Source organism: Salmo trutta, chromosome 36 (assembly GCF_901001165.1).
Source record: "Salmo trutta chromosome 36, fSalTru1.1, whole genome shotgun sequence".
NCBI lineage: Eukaryota > Metazoa > Chordata > Actinopteri > Salmoniformes > Salmonidae > Salmo > Salmo trutta.
In genome coordinates, this window is record NC_042992.1 from 7311847 (window position 1) to 7332549 (window position 20703).

General features: G+C 41.2%; 1 protein-coding gene across 5 annotated transcripts in view; it reads right to left on the bottom strand.

Moving 5' to 3' along the window:
• The window catches only part of LOC115175310 (alpha-tubulin N-acetyltransferase 1), a 43928-nt gene that overhangs the window by 15629 nt on the left and 7596 nt on the right, over nt 1-20703 (bottom strand). For all 5 annotated transcript variants that reach the window (XM_029734480.1, XM_029734482.1, XM_029734481.1 and 2 more), the window contains exons 2-7: nt 19874-19934; nt 19684-19775; nt 18857-18914; nt 5635-5748; nt 4612-4713; nt 1664-1709 (exon numbers count right to left, since the gene is read on the bottom strand). In XM_029734480.1, the coding sequence (XP_029590340.1) occupies nt 1664-1709; nt 4612-4713; nt 5635-5748; nt 18857-18914; nt 19684-19775; nt 19874-19934 (473 nt within the window). The remainder of the gene's footprint in view (nt 1-1663; nt 1710-4611; nt 4714-5634; nt 5749-18856; nt 18915-19683; nt 19776-19873; nt 19935-20703) is intronic.

Genomic DNA, 20703 nt, shown 5'->3' on the forward strand with positions numbered 1-20703 from the left:
TCTATAGCACTTCACCAATATGGGATTTATGGGAGAGTGGCCAGACGGAAGGCACTCGTGAGAAAAAGGCATATGACAGCACACCAACAGTTTGCAAAAAGGCATTTGAAAATATTCTGTGGCCTGATGAGACAAACATTTAACTCTTTGGCCTGATTGCAAAGTGCTATGTCTGGAGAAAACCAGGCACAGCTCATCACCCGTCTAACACCATCCCTACCATGAAGCATGGTGGTGGCAGCATCATGCTATGGGGATCCTTTTCAGTGCCAGGGACTGGGAGACTGGTAAGGATAGAGGGAACAATGAATGGAGCCAAATACAGGCAAATCCTTGATGAGAACCTGCTTCAGAGTGCAAACAACCTTAAACTGGGGCAAAGCAATGCTGGAATGGCTTCAGAACAGCCAAAGCCCAGACTTGAATCCCATTGAAAATACGTGGAAAGACTTGAAGATTGCTGTTCACCGCCACTCCCCATCTAATTTTAACAGAGCTTGAGAAAATATGCAAGGAAGAATGGGAGAAAATCCTCAAATCCAGATGTCCAAAGCGGATACAGACATACCCAAGACGACTCAAAGCTGTAATCGCTGCCAAAGGTGCTTCTACAAAGTATTGATCCAGGGGCGTGAACACTTATGTAAATTAGATAATTAGTTTTCAATAAATTTGCAAACATTTCTAAAAACCTGTTTCACCTGTCATTATGAGGTAGTTATGCAGATGGGAGAAGAACAAAAAATATTGAATACATTTTGAATTCAGGCTGTAAAAAGTCAAGGGGGTAGAAAGGCCTTAGCATGCTTCAGTTCAGCTGGCACCTAGCCGAGCCGAACGAGTGTGTTCGCATTCTCCCTTAAAAGAGCTTCACTTGAAAAACAAGAAAAAAAAACTGGAAATATACTGTTTGTCCACTTTCAGACGCCATAGCTAGACGCCACTTCCTCAAAATAGTCAGAAATCTGTCATTAATTTTGACGTTTTTGCAGAGGAGATATTAGGTGCGTAATTTTACATTAACTAAGATTTTTGGTGCAGTATTTCTCAATGAAAAAATGTGCATGAAAACGAGTCGTCTCTCGTTGAATGACAACAAAGACTTTATTGAAGAATCCCTACTGTTGACCAATCACCAACGAAGGGGCGTAGACTCTGGCTACCGACTTCGGCTTGCCTCCAGGAAATGTTTTGTGTGCCCGAACAGCCGAAAAAAAGTCCAAAAACTTAACAAAATGGCATCATAATAACATGCAAACTCTTCTGAACTGTTTTGGCTAGGAAGAATCCGGATGCCATAAGTCAGCTGCAAACACTAGGGTGTCTGTTTTAGTGGGAACAGAGAGAGAGGCAGCCTACTCCACATTAGACGTGCCACTAGAAGGCACCTGTGAGGGTGTGGATGCCCACGCTAGTCCAAACCATACTCCTACTACCACAGCACCACAGGCATGAAGAGACAATCTGTTGGTGCGTCCTAATGGCACTCTATTTCCTATTTAGTGCACTACTCTTGACCAGGACCCACAGGGCTCTAGTATAAAGTAGTGCACTATATAGGGAAAAGATAACCATTTGGGACACAGACAGTTACGCAACACTATTTATCCAAAACAACACAGATAGAATTAAGATATATAGGCAGAATATTCTAGAATATTACCTGATCTTTTGGCGAAGAAACCGTCAAACACCACAAAGTTATTGACCTAGAAAGAGAGAGGGAGGAGGGGGGTCAGGAAGAGAGAGAGAGAGAAAGAAGGGGACAGGGTCAGGAAGAGAGAGAGAGAGAGAGAGAGAGAGAGAGAGAGAGAGAGAGAGAGAAAGAGTGATGACACTAAGGAAGATAAATAAATCACCAGGTAGATGATAGATACATGACATCCAGGTAATGTATTTAGTCTGTTTAACAGAATCATAAACCATAGGGCCAGCATGATGAGTAAGGCTTTGGAGGTTATTACCAGAATCATAAACCATAGGGCCAGCATGATGAGTAAGGCTTTGGAGGTTATTAACAGAATCATAAACCATAGGGCCAGCATGATGAGTAAGGCTTTGGAGGTTATTAACAGAATCGTTAACCATAGGGCCAGCATGATGAGTAAGGCTTTGGAGGTTATTAACAGAATCATTAACGATAGGGCCAGCATGATGAGTAAGGCTTTGGAGGTTATTAACAGAATCATAAACCATAGGGCCAGCATGATGAGTAAGGCTTTGGAGGTTATTAACAGAATCGTTAACCATAGGGCCAGCATGATGAGTAAGGCTTTGGAGGTTATTAACAGAATCATTAACGATAGGGCCAGCATGATGAGTAAGGCTTTGGAGGTTATTACCAGAATCATAAACCATAGGGCCAGCATGATGAGTAAGGCTTTGGAGGTTATTAACAGAATCATAAACCATAGGGCCAGCATGATGAGTAAGGCTTTGGAGGTTATTAACAGAATCGTTAACCATAGGGCCAGCATGATGAGTAAGGCTTTGGAGGTTATTAACAGAATCATTAACGATAGGGCCAGCATGATGAGTAAGGCTTTGGAGGTTATTAACAGAATCATTAACTATAGGGCCAGCATGATGAGTAAGGCTTTGGAGGTTATTAACAGAATCATTAACCATAGGGCCAGCATGATGAGTAAGGCTTTGGAGGTTATTAACAGAATCATTAACCATAGGGCCAGCATGATGAGTAAGGCTTTGGAGATTATTACCAGAATCATAAACCATAGGGCCAGCATGATGAGTAAGGCTTTGGAGGTTATTACCAGAATCATAAACCATAGGGCCAGCATGATGAGTAAGGCTTTGGAGGTTATTACCAGAATCATAAACCATAGGGCCAGCATGATGAGTAAGGCTTTGGAGGTTATTACCAGAATCATAAACCATAGGGCCAGCATAATGAGTAAGGCTTTGGAGGTTATTAACAGAATCATTAACCATAGGGCCAGCATGATGAGTAAGGCTTTGGAGGTTATTACCAGAATCATTAACCATAGGGCCAGCATGATGAGTAAGGCTTTGGAGGTTATTACCAGAATCATTAACCATAGGGCCAGCATGATGAGTAAGGCTTTGGAGGTTATTACCAGAATCATTAACCATAGGGCCAGCATGATGAGTAAGGCTTTGGAGGTTATTACCAGAATCATAAACCATAGGGCCAGCATGATGAGTAAGGCTTTGGAGGTTATTACCAGAATCATTAACCATAGGGCCAGCATGATGAGTAAGGCTTTGGAGGTTATTACCAGAATCATTAACCATAGGGCCAGCATGATAAGTAAGGCTTTGGAGGTTATTACCAGAATCATTAACCATAGGGCCAGCATGATGAGTAAGGCTTTGGAGGTTATTACCAGAATCATTAACCATAGGGCCAGCATGATGAGTAAGGCTTTGGAGGTTATCTCAGTCTGGAGGACACACTGTGGTGTAATCACAAACAGGAAGTGACTCATCGTGTGCATCCCAAATGGCACCCTATTATCTTTATAGTGCACTACTTCGGACCAGAGCCCTATGGGTAATGTAGTGCACTACTTCTGACCAGGGCCCTATGGGTAATGTAGTGCACTACTTCTGACCAGGGCCCTATGGGTAATGTAGTGCACTACCTCTGACCAGGGCCCTATGGGTAGCGTAGTGTACTACTTCTGACCAGGGCCCTATGGGTAATGTAGTGCACTACTTCTGACCAGGGCCCCTAGGGACACACTCATAGACCCCAACACACTGTTGTCTTATCCTCACCTTTCCATAACAACACCCTCATAACAACACCACCCTCATAACAACACCACCACCCTCATAACAACAACACCACCCTCATAACACCACCACCCTCATAACAACAACACCCTTAGCAACACCCTCATAACACCACCACCCTCTTAGCAACACCACCCTTAGCAACACCACCCTCATAACAACACGACCCTCAGCAACACCCTCATAACAACACCACCCTCATAACAACACCACCCTTAGCAACAAAACAATATATTTTTTAACAACCGGAGGGAGTATTTGGATCTCAAGTGAAATATTGTCTCATCAGATAAAACGTGAAAACATGAGGCTAAAACTTGAACTTTTTATAATTATAAGAAATTATACATTTTTATAAACGGGTTTAAATGTGTTCAACTGATTTATTGATTGAATACTCCTAAAATATTGTTGGTACTTTATAATTCCATCTCTTTAAACAGGACTATTTAATTTATCTACATTGCTTTCGTCGTCTGGAGGTGACGAGTCACATGACTGATGATGGCTGACTATGTCAGTTTAATGGCTGACTGTATCTCAGTTTGATATGCCCAGGGGACTCATGGAAATCTACATCTACTTTTATCTAATAGTACCGTCCTGTCTGCGTCATATCAATATCAAATCATATCTTAACTGCACCAGTCGTGCTTTCTATATTTAGCCCATAACCCTTTCACCTCCTGTCTTATCTCAGTCTGAAACAGTTGGTTTATGATATTTTCTGAGCTATTTTCATTATATTAGGCTGTTGGTGTCAGGCCTGTATAATCATTTACCAGAGTGACGATACGGTGTTGGGGAGGAGAGACCGCCCTGAAATCATACCTGAGGTACACTGTTTTTCAGACAGTAATGCTTCTCCAGAAAAGAGAGGAACTTAGAGGAGGGCCTGTCGTAAGCCATCAGCACTGGCTCCACCTTTTTGTGCTGAACATGGGGGGGAGAAAACAAAACGGAGCAATTAAAGCACGTCTCAACGAGCAAACAGACATTTGGGAAAACACCCTCTTGACAACACTCTGTAATCTCTAGCAATATCGCTTCTAGTGCAGCGACTCTGCCTCCACCACATTCCAGTCTGTGTGCTCTAGTTCTCATAGCCTGGGGTGTGTTCATTACACTAATTCTATCGCACAAAAAAATGTAATCTGTTGCAAAAAAAAATAATATTTTTACAACAGAGATCGTTTACTCCCCAAAACGCTCTTCAACACGACATAAAAGCTGTTGAGTTCTTAAATGGAAGTTGTAGTTTTTTAATTGTATGGTTTCCACATGTTGCCATTCCAATCGGAATAGCCTGCGAAGTACTCGGCACAAGTTTAGATTAAACGGTTTCTGTTGCAAAAATGTTTTGCAACAGAATCGGCGTAATGAATACACCCCGGGTCAAACCAGACTGAGTGCTCCCCGCTCAACAATCATGAGAGCAGGGGTGTATTCATTAGCGCGAACTGTAGCAAAAAGCTTTGTAACAAAAAAACTTCTAACGAAAACAAGTTTCTTATTGGACAAATTCAGGTAGGTCCCTTAGCGTTTGCTTCCTAGTGAATATACCCCAGCATTCAGTCAGGTGTAACCATTCAGTGTTCATTCCTTCTGTCATGGGTTGGAGTCAATTCCAATTGAAGCATCTCAATTCAGGAAGTGATTTGAATTTACAATGGACAAATTTAAAACATTTAAAAATAAATATCTCCTTCACAGTTTATTGAGAAATCATTACTGACAAATGCAATTTTTCAATTATTCAATTGGATTTCAGTTTACGCCAATTCGAATTGACCCCATGACAGGTAAACCCCAACCCTGCATCCGTTCCAGGTAAAGGCGTGGTGTCTGTCTCACCTGCAGCATGAAGCTAAACAGCTCCAGTCCATAGCCGTGCCTCTGAAGGTTCTCTTTCACAAAGAAATCCAAGACACACAGAGGCTCTGTCTCGACATGCGCCCCCTGCTGGTCCTAGGGAGACATTACAATGAATTAGATTCAACGCAACGTAATGGAATTCATCATTCAAGTCAATTTTCAACTGAATCTAATTCAACTTTGATTAATCCCTTCAGGGGCAATTAGGAGTAATCAAAAGCATTATACTTAGGGAAACTAGTACATTTGAATAGGCCTGGCACAATTACGGTTCTGGATAAAGACCGTCATGAGAATAAAATATATATAGAGAGAGAGAGAGAGAGAGAGAGAGAGAGAGAGAGAGAGAGAGAGAGAGATATATATAGAGAGATATCTATCTATCTCTATCTCTATCTCTATATTTATATATATATATTTGTTTTGTTTTTTTTGTCGAAAAAACAGCTGACTGAATGACCACAATGCAGCAGCACACATAGAAACAGAATGAACAGAACAGTCTTGGAACCTCTAACCCTGGTAATATGACTGGTAAATAGAACAGGCTGGGAACCTGTAACCCTGGTAATATGACTGGTAAATAGAACAGGCTGGGAACCTGTAACCCTGGTAATATGACTGGTAAATAGAACAGGCTGGGAACCTGTAACCCTGGTAATATGACTGGTAAATAGAACAGGCTGGGAACCTGTAACCCTGGTAATATGACTGGTAAATAGAACAGGCTGGGAACCTGTAACCCTGGTAATATGACTGGTAAATAGAACAGGCTGGGAACCTGTAACCCTGGTAATATGACTGGTTAATAGAACAGACTGGGAACCTGTAACCCTGGTAATATGACTGGTGAATAGAACAGGCTGGGAACCTGTAACCCTGGTAATATGACTGGTAAATAGAACAGACTGGGAACCTGTAACCCTGGTAATATGACTGGTAAATAGAACAGGCTGGGAACCTGTAACCCTGGTAATATGACTGGTAAATAGAACAGGCTGGGAACCTGTAACCCTGGTAATATGACTGGTAAATAGAACAGGCTGGGAACCTGTAACCCTGGTAATATGACTGGTAAATAGAACAGGCTGGGAACCTGTAACCCTGGTAATATGACTGGTAAATAGAACAGGCTGGGAACCTGTAACCCTGGTAATATGACTGGTAAATAGAACAGGCTGGGAACCTGTAACCCTGGTAATATGACTGGTAAATAGAATGAATAGAACAGGCTGGGAACCTCTAACCCTGGTAATATGACTGGTAAATAGAACAGGCTGGGAACCTGTAACCCTGGTAATATGACTGGTAAATAGAACAGGCTGGGAACCTGTAACCCTGGTAATATGACTGGTAAATAGAACAGGCTGGGAACCTGTAACCCTGGTAATATGACTGGTAAATAGAACAGGCTGGGAACCTGTAACCCTGGTAATATGACTGGTAAATAGAACAGGCTGGGAACCTGTAACCCTGGTAATATGACTGGTAAATAGAACAGGCTGGGAACCTGTAACCCTGGTAATATGACTGGTAAATAGAACAGGCTGGGAACCTGTAACCCTGGTAATATGACTGGTAAATAGAACAGGCTGGGAACCTCTAACCCTGGTAATATGACTGGTAAATAGAACAGGCTGGGAACCTGTAACCCTGGTAATATGACTGGTAAATAGAACAGGCTGGGAACCTGTAACCCTGGTAACATGACTGGTAAATAGAATGAATAGAACAGGCTGGGAACCTGTAACCCTGGTAATATGACTGGTAAATAGAATGAATAGAACAGGCTGGGAACCTGTAACCCTGGTAATATGACTGGTAAATAGAATGAATAGAACAGGCTGGGAACCTGTAACCCTGGTAATATGACTGGTAAATAGAACAGGCTGGGAACCTGTAACCCTGGTAATATGACTGGTAAATAGAACAGGCTGGGAACCTGTAACCCTGGTAATATGACTGGTAAATAGAACAGGCTGGGAACCTGTAACCCTGGTAATATGACTGGTAAATAGAACAGGCTGGGAACCTGTAACCCTGGTAATATGACTGGTAAATAGAATGAATAGAACAGGCTGGGAACCTGTAACCCTGGTAATATGACTGGTAAATAGAACAGGCTGGGAACCTGTAACCCTGGTAATATGACTGGTAAATAGAACAGGCTGGGAACCTCTAACCCTGGTAATATGGCTGGTAAATAGAATGAATAGAACAGGCTGGGAACCTGTAACCCTGGTAATATGACTGGTAAATAGAATGAATAGAACAGACTGGGAACCTGTAACCCTGGTAATATGACTGGTAAATAGAACAGACTGGGAACCTGTAACCCTGGTAATATGACTGGTAAATAGAACAGGCTGGGAACCTCTAACCCTGGTAATATGACTGGTAAATAGAACAGGCTGGGAACCTGTAACCCTGGTAATATGACTGGTAAATAGAATGAATAGAACAGACTGGGAACCTGTAACCCTGGTAATATGACTGGTAAATAGAACAGACTGGGAACCTGTAACCCTGGTAATATGACTGGTAAATAGAACAGGCTGGGAACCTCTAACCCTGGTAATATGACTGGTAAATAGAACAGGCTGGGAACCTGTAACCCTGGTAATATGACTGGTAAATAGAACAGGCTGGGAACCTCTAACCCTGGTAATATGACTGGTAAATAGAACAGGCTGGGAACCTGTAACCCTGGTAATATGACTGGTAAATAGAATGAATAGAACAGGCTGGGAACCTGTAACCCTGGTAATATGACTGGTAAATAGAACAGGCTGGGATCCTGTAACCCTGGTAATATGACTGGTAAATAGAACAGGCTGGGAACCTGTAACCCTGGTAATATGACTGGTAAATAGAACAGGCTGGGAACCTGTAACCCTGGTAATATGACTGGTAAATAGAATGAATAAAACAGGCTTGGAACCTCTAACACTGTCATGCCCTGACCTTAGAGAGACGTTTATTTTCCTCTAGTTTGGTTAGGTCAGGGTGTGATGTGGGGTGGGCAATCTAGTTTGTCTATTTGCAATCTAGTTTGTCTATTTCTTTGTGCTGAGCCGAGTGTGGTTCCTAATCAAAGGCAGCTGGCTATCGTTGTCTCTGATTAGGAACCATACTTAGGCAGCCCTTTTTTCCACCTTTAGTTGTGGGATCTTGTTTTTGTGTAGCTGCCTTTGAGCAGCCACAGAACGTCATGTTTTCGTTTTTCTCCTGTTTGTTGTTTTGTTGAGTTTCATTTTCATTAAAAAGATGTGGAATTCCATGCCTTGGTTTATTTATGATCGGGCGTCGAAGATAGCGATCATGACAAACACTAGTAATATGACTGGTAAATGTATTGTAACAGTTTTGTAATGATTGATGTATTGTAACAGTCCTGCAATGATTGATGGATGTATTGTAACAGTCTGGTAATGATGGATGTATTGTAAAAGTCTGGTAATGATTGATGTATTGTAACAGTCTGTAATGATTGATGTATTGTAACAGTCTGTAATGATGGATGTATTGTAACAGTCTGGTAATGATTGATGGATGTATTGTAACAGTCTGGTAATGATGGATGTATTGTAAAAGTCTGGTAATGATGGATGTATTGTAAAAGTCTGGTAATGATTGATGTATTGTAACAGTCTGTAATGATTGATGTATTGTAACAGTCTGTAATGATGGATGTATTGTAACAGTCTGGTAATGATGGATGTATTGTAACAGTCTGTAATGATTGATGTATTGTAACAGTCTGTAATGATGGATGTATTGTAACAGTCTGGTAATGATTGATTGATGTATTGTAACAGTTAATATAAACTACCGCTACAGCTAATATAAACTACTGCTACAGCTAATATAAACTACTGCTCCAGCTAATATAAACTACTGCTCCAGCTAATATAAACTACTCCTCCAGCTAATATAAACTACTGCTCCAGCTAATATAAACTACTGCTCCAGCTAATATAAACTACTGCTCCAGCTAATATAAACTACTGCTCCAGATAATATAAACTACTGCTCCAGATAATATAAACTACTGCTAGATCTAATAAACTACTGCTAGATCTAATATAAACTACTGCTCCAGCTAATATAAACTACTGCTCCAGCTAATATAAACTACTGCTCCAGCTAATATAAACTACTGCTCCAGCTAATATAAACTACTGCTCCAGCTAATATAAACTACTGCTCCAGCTAATATAAACTACTGCTCCAGCTAATATAAACTACTGCTCCAGCTAATATAAACTACTGCTCCAGCTAATATAAACTACTGCTAGATCTAATAAACTACTGCTAGATCTAATAAACTACTGCTAGATCTAATAAACTACTGCTCCAGCTAATATAAACTACTGCTCCAGCTAATATAAACTACTGCTAGATCTAATATAAACTACTGCTCCAGCTAATATAAACTACTGCTCCAGCTAATATAAACTACTGCTCCAGCTAATATAAACTACTGCTACTACTGCTCCAACTAATAAACTACTGCTCCAACTAATATAAACTACTGCTCCAACTAATATAAACTACTGCTCCAGCTAATATAAACTACTGCTCCAACTAATATAAACTACTGCTCCAGCTAATATAAACTACTGCTCCAGCTAATATAAACTACTGCTCCAACTAATATAAACTACTTCTCCAGCTAATAAACTACTGCTCCAGCTAATATAAACTACTTCTCCAGCTAATAAACTACTGCTCCAGCTAATATAAACTACTGCTCCAGCTAATAAACTACTGCTCCAGCTAATATAAACTACTGCTCCAGCTAATATAAACTACTGCTCCAGCTAATATAAACTACTGCTAGAACTAATATAAACTACTGCTCCAGCTAATATAAACTACTGCTCCAGCTAATATAAACTACTGCTCCAACTAATATAAACTACTGCTCCAGCTAATAAACTACTGCTCCAACTAATAAACTACTGCTCCAACTAATAAACTACTGCTCCAACTAATATAAACTACTGCTCCAGCTAATATAAACTACTGCTCCAGCTAATATAAACTACTGCTCCAGCTAATATAAACTACTGCTCCAGCTAATATAAACTACTGCTCCAGCTAATATAAACTACTGCTCCAGCTAATAAACTACTGCTCCAGCTAATATAAACTACTGCTCCAGCTAATAAACTACTGCTCCAGCTAATAAACTACTGCTCCAGCTAATAAACTACTGCTAGAACTAATAAAACCTACTGCTACAGCTACTAATACAACTAATAAAACACAGTACCTATAATATATACATACATAGATATTTACTAATATCTTCACATGGTGATGTTTCTATTAGTTTAAAAAAATGAAACAGTTTGTTCTTAAAAGTGAAAAAGGGCTTTCTTAAATTCACTGTGTGATTTCAATGCCCTGATTTCTATAGGTACATGATTCCAGTCAGTTGGGTCTTTGTATCTGAAAGATCTTACTCTAACCTCATGATGTACCCTTGGAATGTGCAATTGCTGCTGTTGTCGAAAGGAGTAGTGTGAGTCTTGTAAAGTTAGGTGTTCCTTAATATATACAGGGACATACAAGTTGATACATTTAAAAAATAAAAAGTGGTACCAATGCAGTTGTCTTCTGTTTGGGAATGACAGCCAATTTAGTGATTCATACAAGGAACTTGAAACTTTTGACCTGCTCCACTACAGCCCCGTCGATGTTACTGGGGGCCTGTTCGGCCCTCCTTTTCCTGTAGTCCACGATCAGGTCCTTTGTCTTGCTCACGTTGAGGGAGAGGTTGTTGTCCTGGCACCACACGGCCAGGTCTCTGACCTCCTTCCTATAGGCTGTCTCATCGTTCGTTATCGGTCCTTAGCTTAGTGATAAGCTCTGTGGGCACTATGGTGTTGAACACTGAGCTATAGTCAATGAACAGCATTCTCACATAGGTGTTCCTTTTGTCCAGTTCGGAAAGGGCAGTGTGGAGTGCGATTGAGATTGCGTCATATGTGGATCTGTTGGGGCAGTATACAAATTGTAGTGGGTCTAGGGTTTCCGGGGTGATGGTGTTGATGTGAACCATGACCAGCCTTTCAAAGCACTTCATGGTTACTGACGTGAGTGCTACGGGGCAGTAGTTATTTAGGCAGGATACCTTCGCTTTCTTGGGCACAGGGACTAATGGTGGTGTGCTTGAAACATGCAGGCATTACAGACTCAGTCAGGGAGCAGTTGAAAATGTCAGTGAATACATTTGCCAGTTGGTCTCGCAATTCATTTATGAATACAGAGAAAATAAGTGGGGCCAGTACTGAGCCTTGAGGTACTCTACTGAGTCCAAGAAGTTTTGATTTGTGTCCTTCTATGAAAACACATTGTTTTCTATTGCTAAGATATACATAGAACCAGTTTACTGATCTGTAGTGAAACCAATGTTTTGAACTTTTCTTAGTAAGATAGAATGATAAACTACCGCATGCTAAACTAGACTGAAAAAAAATATAAACGCAACATGTAAAGTGTTGGTCCCATGTTTTATGAGCTGAAATAAAAGATAGCAGAAATTTTCCATACGCACAAAAAGCTTTTTTCTGGTGCACAAATGTGTTTACAGTCCTGTTAGTGAGCATTTCTCCTTTGCCAAGATAATCCATCCACCTGACAGGTGTGGCATATCAAGAAGTTGATTAAACAGCAAGATCATTACACAGGTGCACCTTCTGCTGGGGACAATAAAAGGCCACTCTAAAATATGCAGTTTTATCACACAACACAATGCCACAGATGTCTCAAGTTTTGAGGGAACGTGTAATTGGCATGCTGACTGCAGGAATGTCCACCAAAGCTGTTGCCAGAGAATTGAATGTTAATTTCTCTACCATAAGCCGCCTCCAACGTTGTTTTAGAGAATTTGGCAGTACGTCCAAATGGCCTCACAACCGCAGACCACGTGTAACCATGCCAGCCCAGGATCTCCACATCCAGCTTCTTCACCTGCAGGATCGTCTGAGACCAGCCACCCAGACAGCTGATGAAACTGTGGGTTTGCACAACCAAAGAATTTCAGGATAAACTGTCAGAAACCGTCTCAAGGAACTCATCTGTGTGCTCGTCGTCCACACCAGGGTCTTGACCTGACTGCAGTTCGGCATCGTAATTGACTTCAGCGGGCAAATGCCCACCTTCGAAAGTTACTGGCACACTAGAGATGTGTGCTCTTCACGGATGAATCTCGGTTTCAACTGTACCGGGCAGATGGCAGACAAAGTGTATGGCGTCAAGTGGGCAAGTGGTATGCTGATGTCAACAATGTGAACAGAGTGCCCCATGGTGGCGGTGGGGTTATGGTATGGGCAGGCATAAGCTACGGACAATGAACACAATTCCATTTTATCGATGGCAGTTTGAATGCACAGAGATACCGTGACAAGATCCTGAGGCCCATTGTCGTGCCATTCATCCGCCACTATCGCATCATGTTTCAGCATGATAATGGACGGCCCCATGTTGCAAGGATCTGTACACAATTCCTGGAAGCTGAAAATGTCCTAGTTCTTCCATAGCCTGCATACAGATACTAATCACACCAGATACTGACTGGTTTTCTGATCCACACCCTTTGTGACATCAAATGGACTTTGGTGGTCAAGATGTGTTGGTATCTGTACTGATGGTGCAAAAGCCATGACAGGGAGACATAGTGGAGTGGTAATGCGCGTGCAAGCAGTTGCTCCTGACGCCACTTGGGTACACTGCAGCATCCACCGAGAGGCTCTTGCTACCAAAGGAATGTCTGACAGATTGAAAGACATTTTGGACACTACAGTGAAAATGGTTAACTTTGTTAAAGCAAGGCCCCTGACCTCTTGTGTATTTTCTGCACTATGCAACGATATGGGCAGCGACCACGTAACTGTTTTACAACATACAGACGTGCGCTGGTTATCGAGGGGCAAAATATTGACACGTTTTCTTGAATTGAGAGACGAGCATAAAGTTTTTACTGACCATAATTTTCACTTGTCTGACCGCTTGATGACGAATTTCTCACACGACTGGCATATCTAGATGATGTTTTTTCTCGCCTGAATGACCTGAATCAAGAATTATAGGGACTTTCCGCAACTATATCCAATGTGCGGGACAAAATTGAGGCTATGATTAAGAAGTTGAAGCTCTTCTCTGTTTGCATTAACAAGGACAACACACAGGTCTTTCCATCATTGTATGATTTTTTGTGTGCAAATGAACTCAAGCTTACGGACAATGTCAAATGTGATATAGCGAAGTACTCAAGTGAGTTGGGTGCGTAATTAAGCAGGTACTTTCCCGAAACGGATGACACAAACAACTGGATTTGTTATCCCTTTCATGCCCTGCCTCCAGTCCACTTACCGATATCTGAACAAGAGAGCCTCGTCAAAATTGCACCAAGCAGTTCTGTGAAAATTGAATTTAATCAGAAGCCACTGCCAGATTTCTGGATTGGGCTGCGCTCAGAGTATCCTGCCTTGGCAAATCGCGCCGCCACTGATGCCCTTTCAAACCACGTACCTATGTGAGAGTGGATTCTCGGCCCTCACTAGCATGAAAACTAAATACAGGCACAGACTGTGTGTGGAAAATTATTTAAGACTGAGACTCTCTCCAATACAACCCAACATTGCAGAGATATATGCATCCTTTCAAGCATACCCTTCTCATTAACCTGTGGTGAGTTATTCACAATTTTTGATTAACAAATAAGGTTTTATAAGTCAGATATATTATTATTTGTGCCCTGGTCCTGTAAGAGCTCTTTGTCACTTCCCACGAGCCGGTTTGTGACAAAAACTCACACTCATTCTTATGTTTAATAAATGTATCGTATAGTGTGTGTGTGGCAGGCTTACAATGATGGCAAAACACAACATTTGCGAGTGCGCTGACCCTGGTGCTAGAGGGGGTACAGCTGGAGGTTGAATGTTTGAAGGGGTACGGGCCTATACAAGGTCTGGGAACCACTGTGCTAGAGGACACATAATAACATTAGTAGACCACTTTATACATGTGGGTTCCAGTCCATATCTAGACCTGCTCCTGAATTCATTTCATAGAGGAGAGGCAGTACAGTGCCTTGCAAAAGTATTCATCCCTGGTGTTTTTCCTATTTTATTGCATTACAACCTATAATTTAAGTGGATTTGGATTTCATGAAATGGACATACACAAAATTGTCCAAATTGGTGAAGTGAAATGATTTTTATTTTTTTTGTTTAAAAAAATTCAAAAAAATAAAAACCTGAAAAGTGGTGCGTGCATATGTATTCACCCCCATTTGCTATGAAGCCCCTAAATAAGATCTGGTGCAACCAATTACCTTCAGAAGTCACATAATAAGTTGAATAAAGTCCACCTGTGTGCAATCCAAGTGTCACATGATCTCAGGATATATACACACCTGTTCTGAAAGGCCCCAGAGTCTTCAACACCACTTAGCAAGGGGCACCACCAAGCAAGCGGCACCATGAAGACCAAGGAGCTTTCCAAACAGGTCAGGGACAAAGTTGTGGAGAAGTTCAGATCAGGGTTGGGTTATAAAAAAATATCTGAAACTTTGAACATCCCGTGGAGCACCACTAAATCCATTATTAAAAAAATGTAAAGAATATGGCACCACAACAAACCTGTCAAGAGCGCGCCGCCCACCAAAACCCTCGAACCAGGCAAGGAGGGCATTAATCAGAGAGGCAACAAAGAGACCAAAGATAACCCTGAAGGAGCTGCAAAGCTCCACAACAGAGATTGGAGTATCTGTCCATAGGACCACTTTAAGCCGTACACTCCACAGAACTGGGCTTTACGGAAGAGTGGCCTGACAAAATCCACTGCTTAAAGAAATAAGCAAACACGTTTGGTGTTCACCACAAGGCATGTGGGAGACTTCCCAAACATATGGAAGAAGGTACTCTGGTCAAATTAAACTAAAATTGAGCTTTTTGGCCATCAAGGAAAACGCTGTCTGGCGCAAACCCAACACCTCTCATCACCCCGAGAACACCATGACAGTGCCACCATCAGCATGGTGGTGCCACCATCATGCTGTGGGGATGTTTTTCATCGGCAGGGACTGAGAAACTGGTCAGAATTGAAGTAATGATGAATGGTGCTAAATACAGGGAAATTCTTGAGGGAAACCTGTTTCAGTCTTCCAGAGATTTGAGACTGGGACGGAGGTTCACCTTCCAGCAGGACAATGACCCTAAGCATATAGGAAGGAAACCGCTGAGTTAGGAAGGATGCCTTTCTTCATTTCTATTGATGTTCACTCAATGTGGACCTGACAGAGACAATGGAATATTTTCAATGTTTTGGCAATTGAATGTTCACAATTTTGGGATTTGGAATTTCCATTAAACTAAGTCAAATTATTTATGTCATTATTTCATAATGCATTGAATGTTTAAAAAAAAATTATAAAATTGAAAAGCATGATTGTTTTTAAATAATCTAACCAACCTAGAAAAGCACTAATCGCTCAGCACTATGACTGGGTGTATTGATACACCATCCAAAGTGTAATTAATAACTTCACCACGCTCAAAGAGATATTCAATGTCTGCTTTTTAAAAATGTTTACCCATCTACCAATAGGTGTCCTTCTTTACGAGGCATTGGAAAACCTCCCTGGTCTTTGTGGTTGAATCTGTGTTTGAAATTCACTACTCGACTGAGGGACCTTACAGATAATTGTATGTGTGGGGGTACAGAGATGAAGTAGTCATTCAAAAACCATGTTAAGCACTATGTTAAGCACACACAGAATCCATGGAACTTATGTGACTTGTTAAGCAAATTTTTACTCAAACAAAGGGGTTGAATACTTATTGACTTAAAGACTTATTGACTTTCATCTTTTCATTTGTAAAAAAATAAATAATAATAACATAATTCCTCTTTAACATTATGGGGCATTGTGTGTAGGTCAGTGACTCCAAATTTCAATTGAATCCATTTTATATTCAGGCCATAACGCTACAAAATGTGTGCAAAATCAAGGGGTGTGAATACTTCCTGAAAGCACTGTATACCCAGCATTGATGGAATTGTGGGTGAAATGACTATCTGATGTATCAGATGAGCTAATAGATTAAAACATCAGCTATGTAGGGTCTTCCCTGTGGCTCAGTTGGTAGAGCATGGTGTGTGCAACGCCAGGGTTGTGGGTTCAATTCCCACGGGGGGCCAGTACTAAAAAAAAAAAAGAATGCATGAAATGAAATGTATGCACTCACTACTGTAAGTCGCTCTGGATAAGAGCATCTGCTAAATGACTTAAATGTCAAATATCTGCCGGCTCTTAAATAACGCGGTCGTTTAGGATGATTTGCTGAATAGGTTTATTATTTGACCTATTTAAAAGTTATTTGTGTATTTCCAGAACTGCTGTGGATTTTTTGTTATTATTTGTAAGACTATCTGTAGGAGCTGTTTTTGCCTGTTTATGTGTTGTGTATATGTTGTCTGTCAAGGCTTGTTTTTACTTGCTTTTGTACACTAGAGGGCACTATATGTTGGGGTCATGGGTCACTGGTCGTGTGTGTGTATATATATAGGAAGGATTTAGCACAGGTGAGAAGAGAGCACATGCAGTTGTTACCGTATCACAGATACAGCTTATAGAATGCATCTCTCTGCACCTTTTCTATAGGAATATGTGTTTTGGAGCCATTTATATATGCAATAAATGGGAAGTTCAGCTGAAAAGAGTAACGTTTGGAAAGCTGATTCTTGTGGACGTGTTATAGACAGCTCTCTCCTGTGCCAGTGGCTTTTCATAGGACAATCACCACTACGTTATCTTTGCCCGTTTATGGATATCAGGTCATCAATATTTATATATCATTTTTTTACATTGTCTTAAATAAATCAATAATTTAGGTGGTGCTTTAGGTATGTTAATTTTCCAAACACAATAGATGATGGAATGATCACTGAAGCAGTCGGGAAGAACACCTGAATTTAGAATCCTGGCAGGACGCGTCACCAAGAACCAACCCAGCAAATCTATCCTTAGCAGAGGATTTATCTAGCCAATTCTTATTAAAGTCACCTACAATAATACAATCATTTGACCAATGCATTAACAGTAGTGATAATATTGTAACGGAGTCTACTAGGGCTATGGATATGTTATGTGTTTGCTGAGTATTTAGCTAAAATTCACTATGATTGTGTTTATTTTTCACTTTTAAGGCAAACTTTCTGTACTGCTACAATTCACTCCCAGTCATTCCAAATGCGTAAGTTTGTCCCTTTTAGTGATGTGCGAACGATTTGTTATTTTTGAACGTTTGTTTTACCTGCTAGTCAGTCCAAAGCAGACATATTTGTATGCCTGGTAATTAACAAATGTACATTGTTTAAAGCACACGTTTACAAGTCTAATTTCTGAGAGCTGCAATAAGTCCCCTATGGAGAACGAGACGTGAATGAGAGGCTTGTAGAATCATGACTGTTTCAAGTTCAGCTGATCGTTCGCCGGTAGGGAGTCCTGCGTGCTCCAGGCATTACTGACTCAAATCACAGCCTCAAATGTACTAAATGAGTCAAAAGATTTGTTATTTTGACTGAACGACAGTCAAAAGAGAGACTTCCATCACAAGTCCCTTGTTGAATAGTGGCACAAAGGGTTATGGGATATTAGAATCCTTGTCTTAAGCTGTATATTCTTAACCTAGATCTATTGTATTGTGATGCAATAATTTCCATGGTAATGTAGAATGTTCATTTAAAATGATCATGCAATGGAATGCATTTCAGTTGAGTTGAATCAACAAATCACAGCGCATATTTTACTTCCTGCTTTGTTCCTATGGGTGTACTTGCAATGACCGCCAGTCCACCCATTATGCCATCATTGACTTGAATGGAGACGCCCATTCTATTAATTATATTTCTATGGCAGCACATGCACTCAGGAGTGGAGGACATATGCTTATTTGTTTTGCTATTCAAACAGTTATTACGGTGACCGTGGTCATTTGGCTGGCCAATTGCCATCATCCAAAATTCCAAGACTGTCACAGCCCTACACTTGAATGAACTGATCACTCCCTCTTACTGAATAAACGTTGCAAACAGGAAACACACTTTTGCATTAATAGAAACAAACTTTTGCCTATGTTGCATCAAATACATTGTGGAAAAACCAAATTAAGAAAGTGGGACTCACAAGCAGAAATAACTTCTTATAGCCAACCTTCAGAAACCCCACCGCAAGTCCCCTTCCTCTGTGTGCGTAGAGAGAGAGAGAGAGAGAGAGAGAGAGAGAGAGAGAGAGAGAGAGAGAGAGAGAGAGAGAGAGAGAGAGAGAGAGAGAGAGAGAGAGAGAGAGAGACAGAGAGAGAGAGACAGAGAGAGAGAGAAAGAGAGAGAGACAGAGAGACAGAGAGACAGAGAGAGAGAGAGAGAGAGTCAAGCTGCTACATTGGAAGCAAAAGGCAGAAGTCATAAAATGACTCACTTCGTTTTCCATTGGAGTGAATTCCACTGAGAGAAACCAGAAGTAGTAAACAGTAGTGTTTGTTTCAGCACCACACCGTTTATCCACTAACTGCACCCCCTTCATCACCTCACAACTCATTACAGAAACAAGGAAGGAAAGAAAAACATTCTGTGACAGTAGGGGACATGCCAAAGGTGGCCTTGAACATTAGCTATTTCTTGATCGACTTCCAAAAGAGAGGTCTGAACAGAAACAGAGGTGCATGCCTGTTCTGTTGTCGGATTCTGTTTGACGCTGGACAAAATGTCCTCAACAGTAGACGATTACGTTTTCTAATGCAATCTGTGATGGGGAGCGAGCCGTTAGGAGGCTTTTTTCCCCCGTTCTAGTAATACTATTTCTATGTTCCAGAAGAGGATAGAAACAGAGAGCTGTTCATGCATGTTCTGTGATGAGTGAGGTAGGTAGGTAGGTAGGTAGGTAGGAAGGTAGGTAGGTCGATCGGTCGGTCGGTCGGTAGGGAGGGAGGTAGGTAGGGAGGTAGGTAGGTGTACCCATTGCTTTCTCCGTCCTTCAGCAGGTAGAGATGGTGCTTGTTGGTCTGCAGCTTGGATGCACTTGTGATTGGGGCTGTCAGGTATTGGGCCTGGGAAAAAGACAATAGAGTGAATGAAACTAGAGCCTACGGCAACACAAATAGGACACAGCACAAACCCAACCACCCACAGTAGCTTGGCTACACACCTTGGCTGAGGCTCTTCCAAGTTCATCAATGACTGCTGCAATTTGGGGTTGAGGATCTGACCTATATTAAAGAATTTTCAAAAAGAAAAAGAGGAGAAATGTGAAGAGAGGAGATGGGGAGGTTTGATTCATTTCATACTGTAACAGCAAACCAATCAGGGACAGGTTTACACATAGCGATGGAACTTAAGGCTTCCGAGGGCTTTAACACGCATCTTTCCTACAACGGCTGAAGATGTAACATGCTTTTCCCCAAAAACACCAAGCAGAGAGAACAGTCTCTAACTGTGTCGTTGTGGCATGTGTTGATACTGATAGGATCGAAAGAAAAAAGGCAGTGCTGCTCTCGGATGAGCTTTCTCCATTCAAAGTATTACCTTTACATAAGAATTATTCCACAATACTGACGACGGATCAGCTCCTAGAGAGTTATTATCACCTAATGGCTGCAAATATTGAGGCGGGTTATTATAATGCTTATCCAACAATAATACACCAGCTGTTAGAGCAGCTCCTCTAAAACTCTAGGTGCCATTCTGCCTTCTCGCTACAAATCAAATCAAATTTATTTATATAGCCCTTCGTATATCAGCTGAAATCTCAAAGTGCTGTACAGAAACCCAGCCTAAAACCCCAAACAGCAAGCAATGCATGTGAAAGAAGCACGGAGGCTAGGAAAAACTCCCTAGGAAAAACTCCCTAGAAAGGCCAAAAACCTAGGAAGAAACCTAGAGAGGAACCAGGCTATGAGGGGTGGCCAGTCCTCTTCTGGCTGTGCCGGGTGGATATTATAACAGAACATGGTCACATAAACTACTGCAGCATAAATA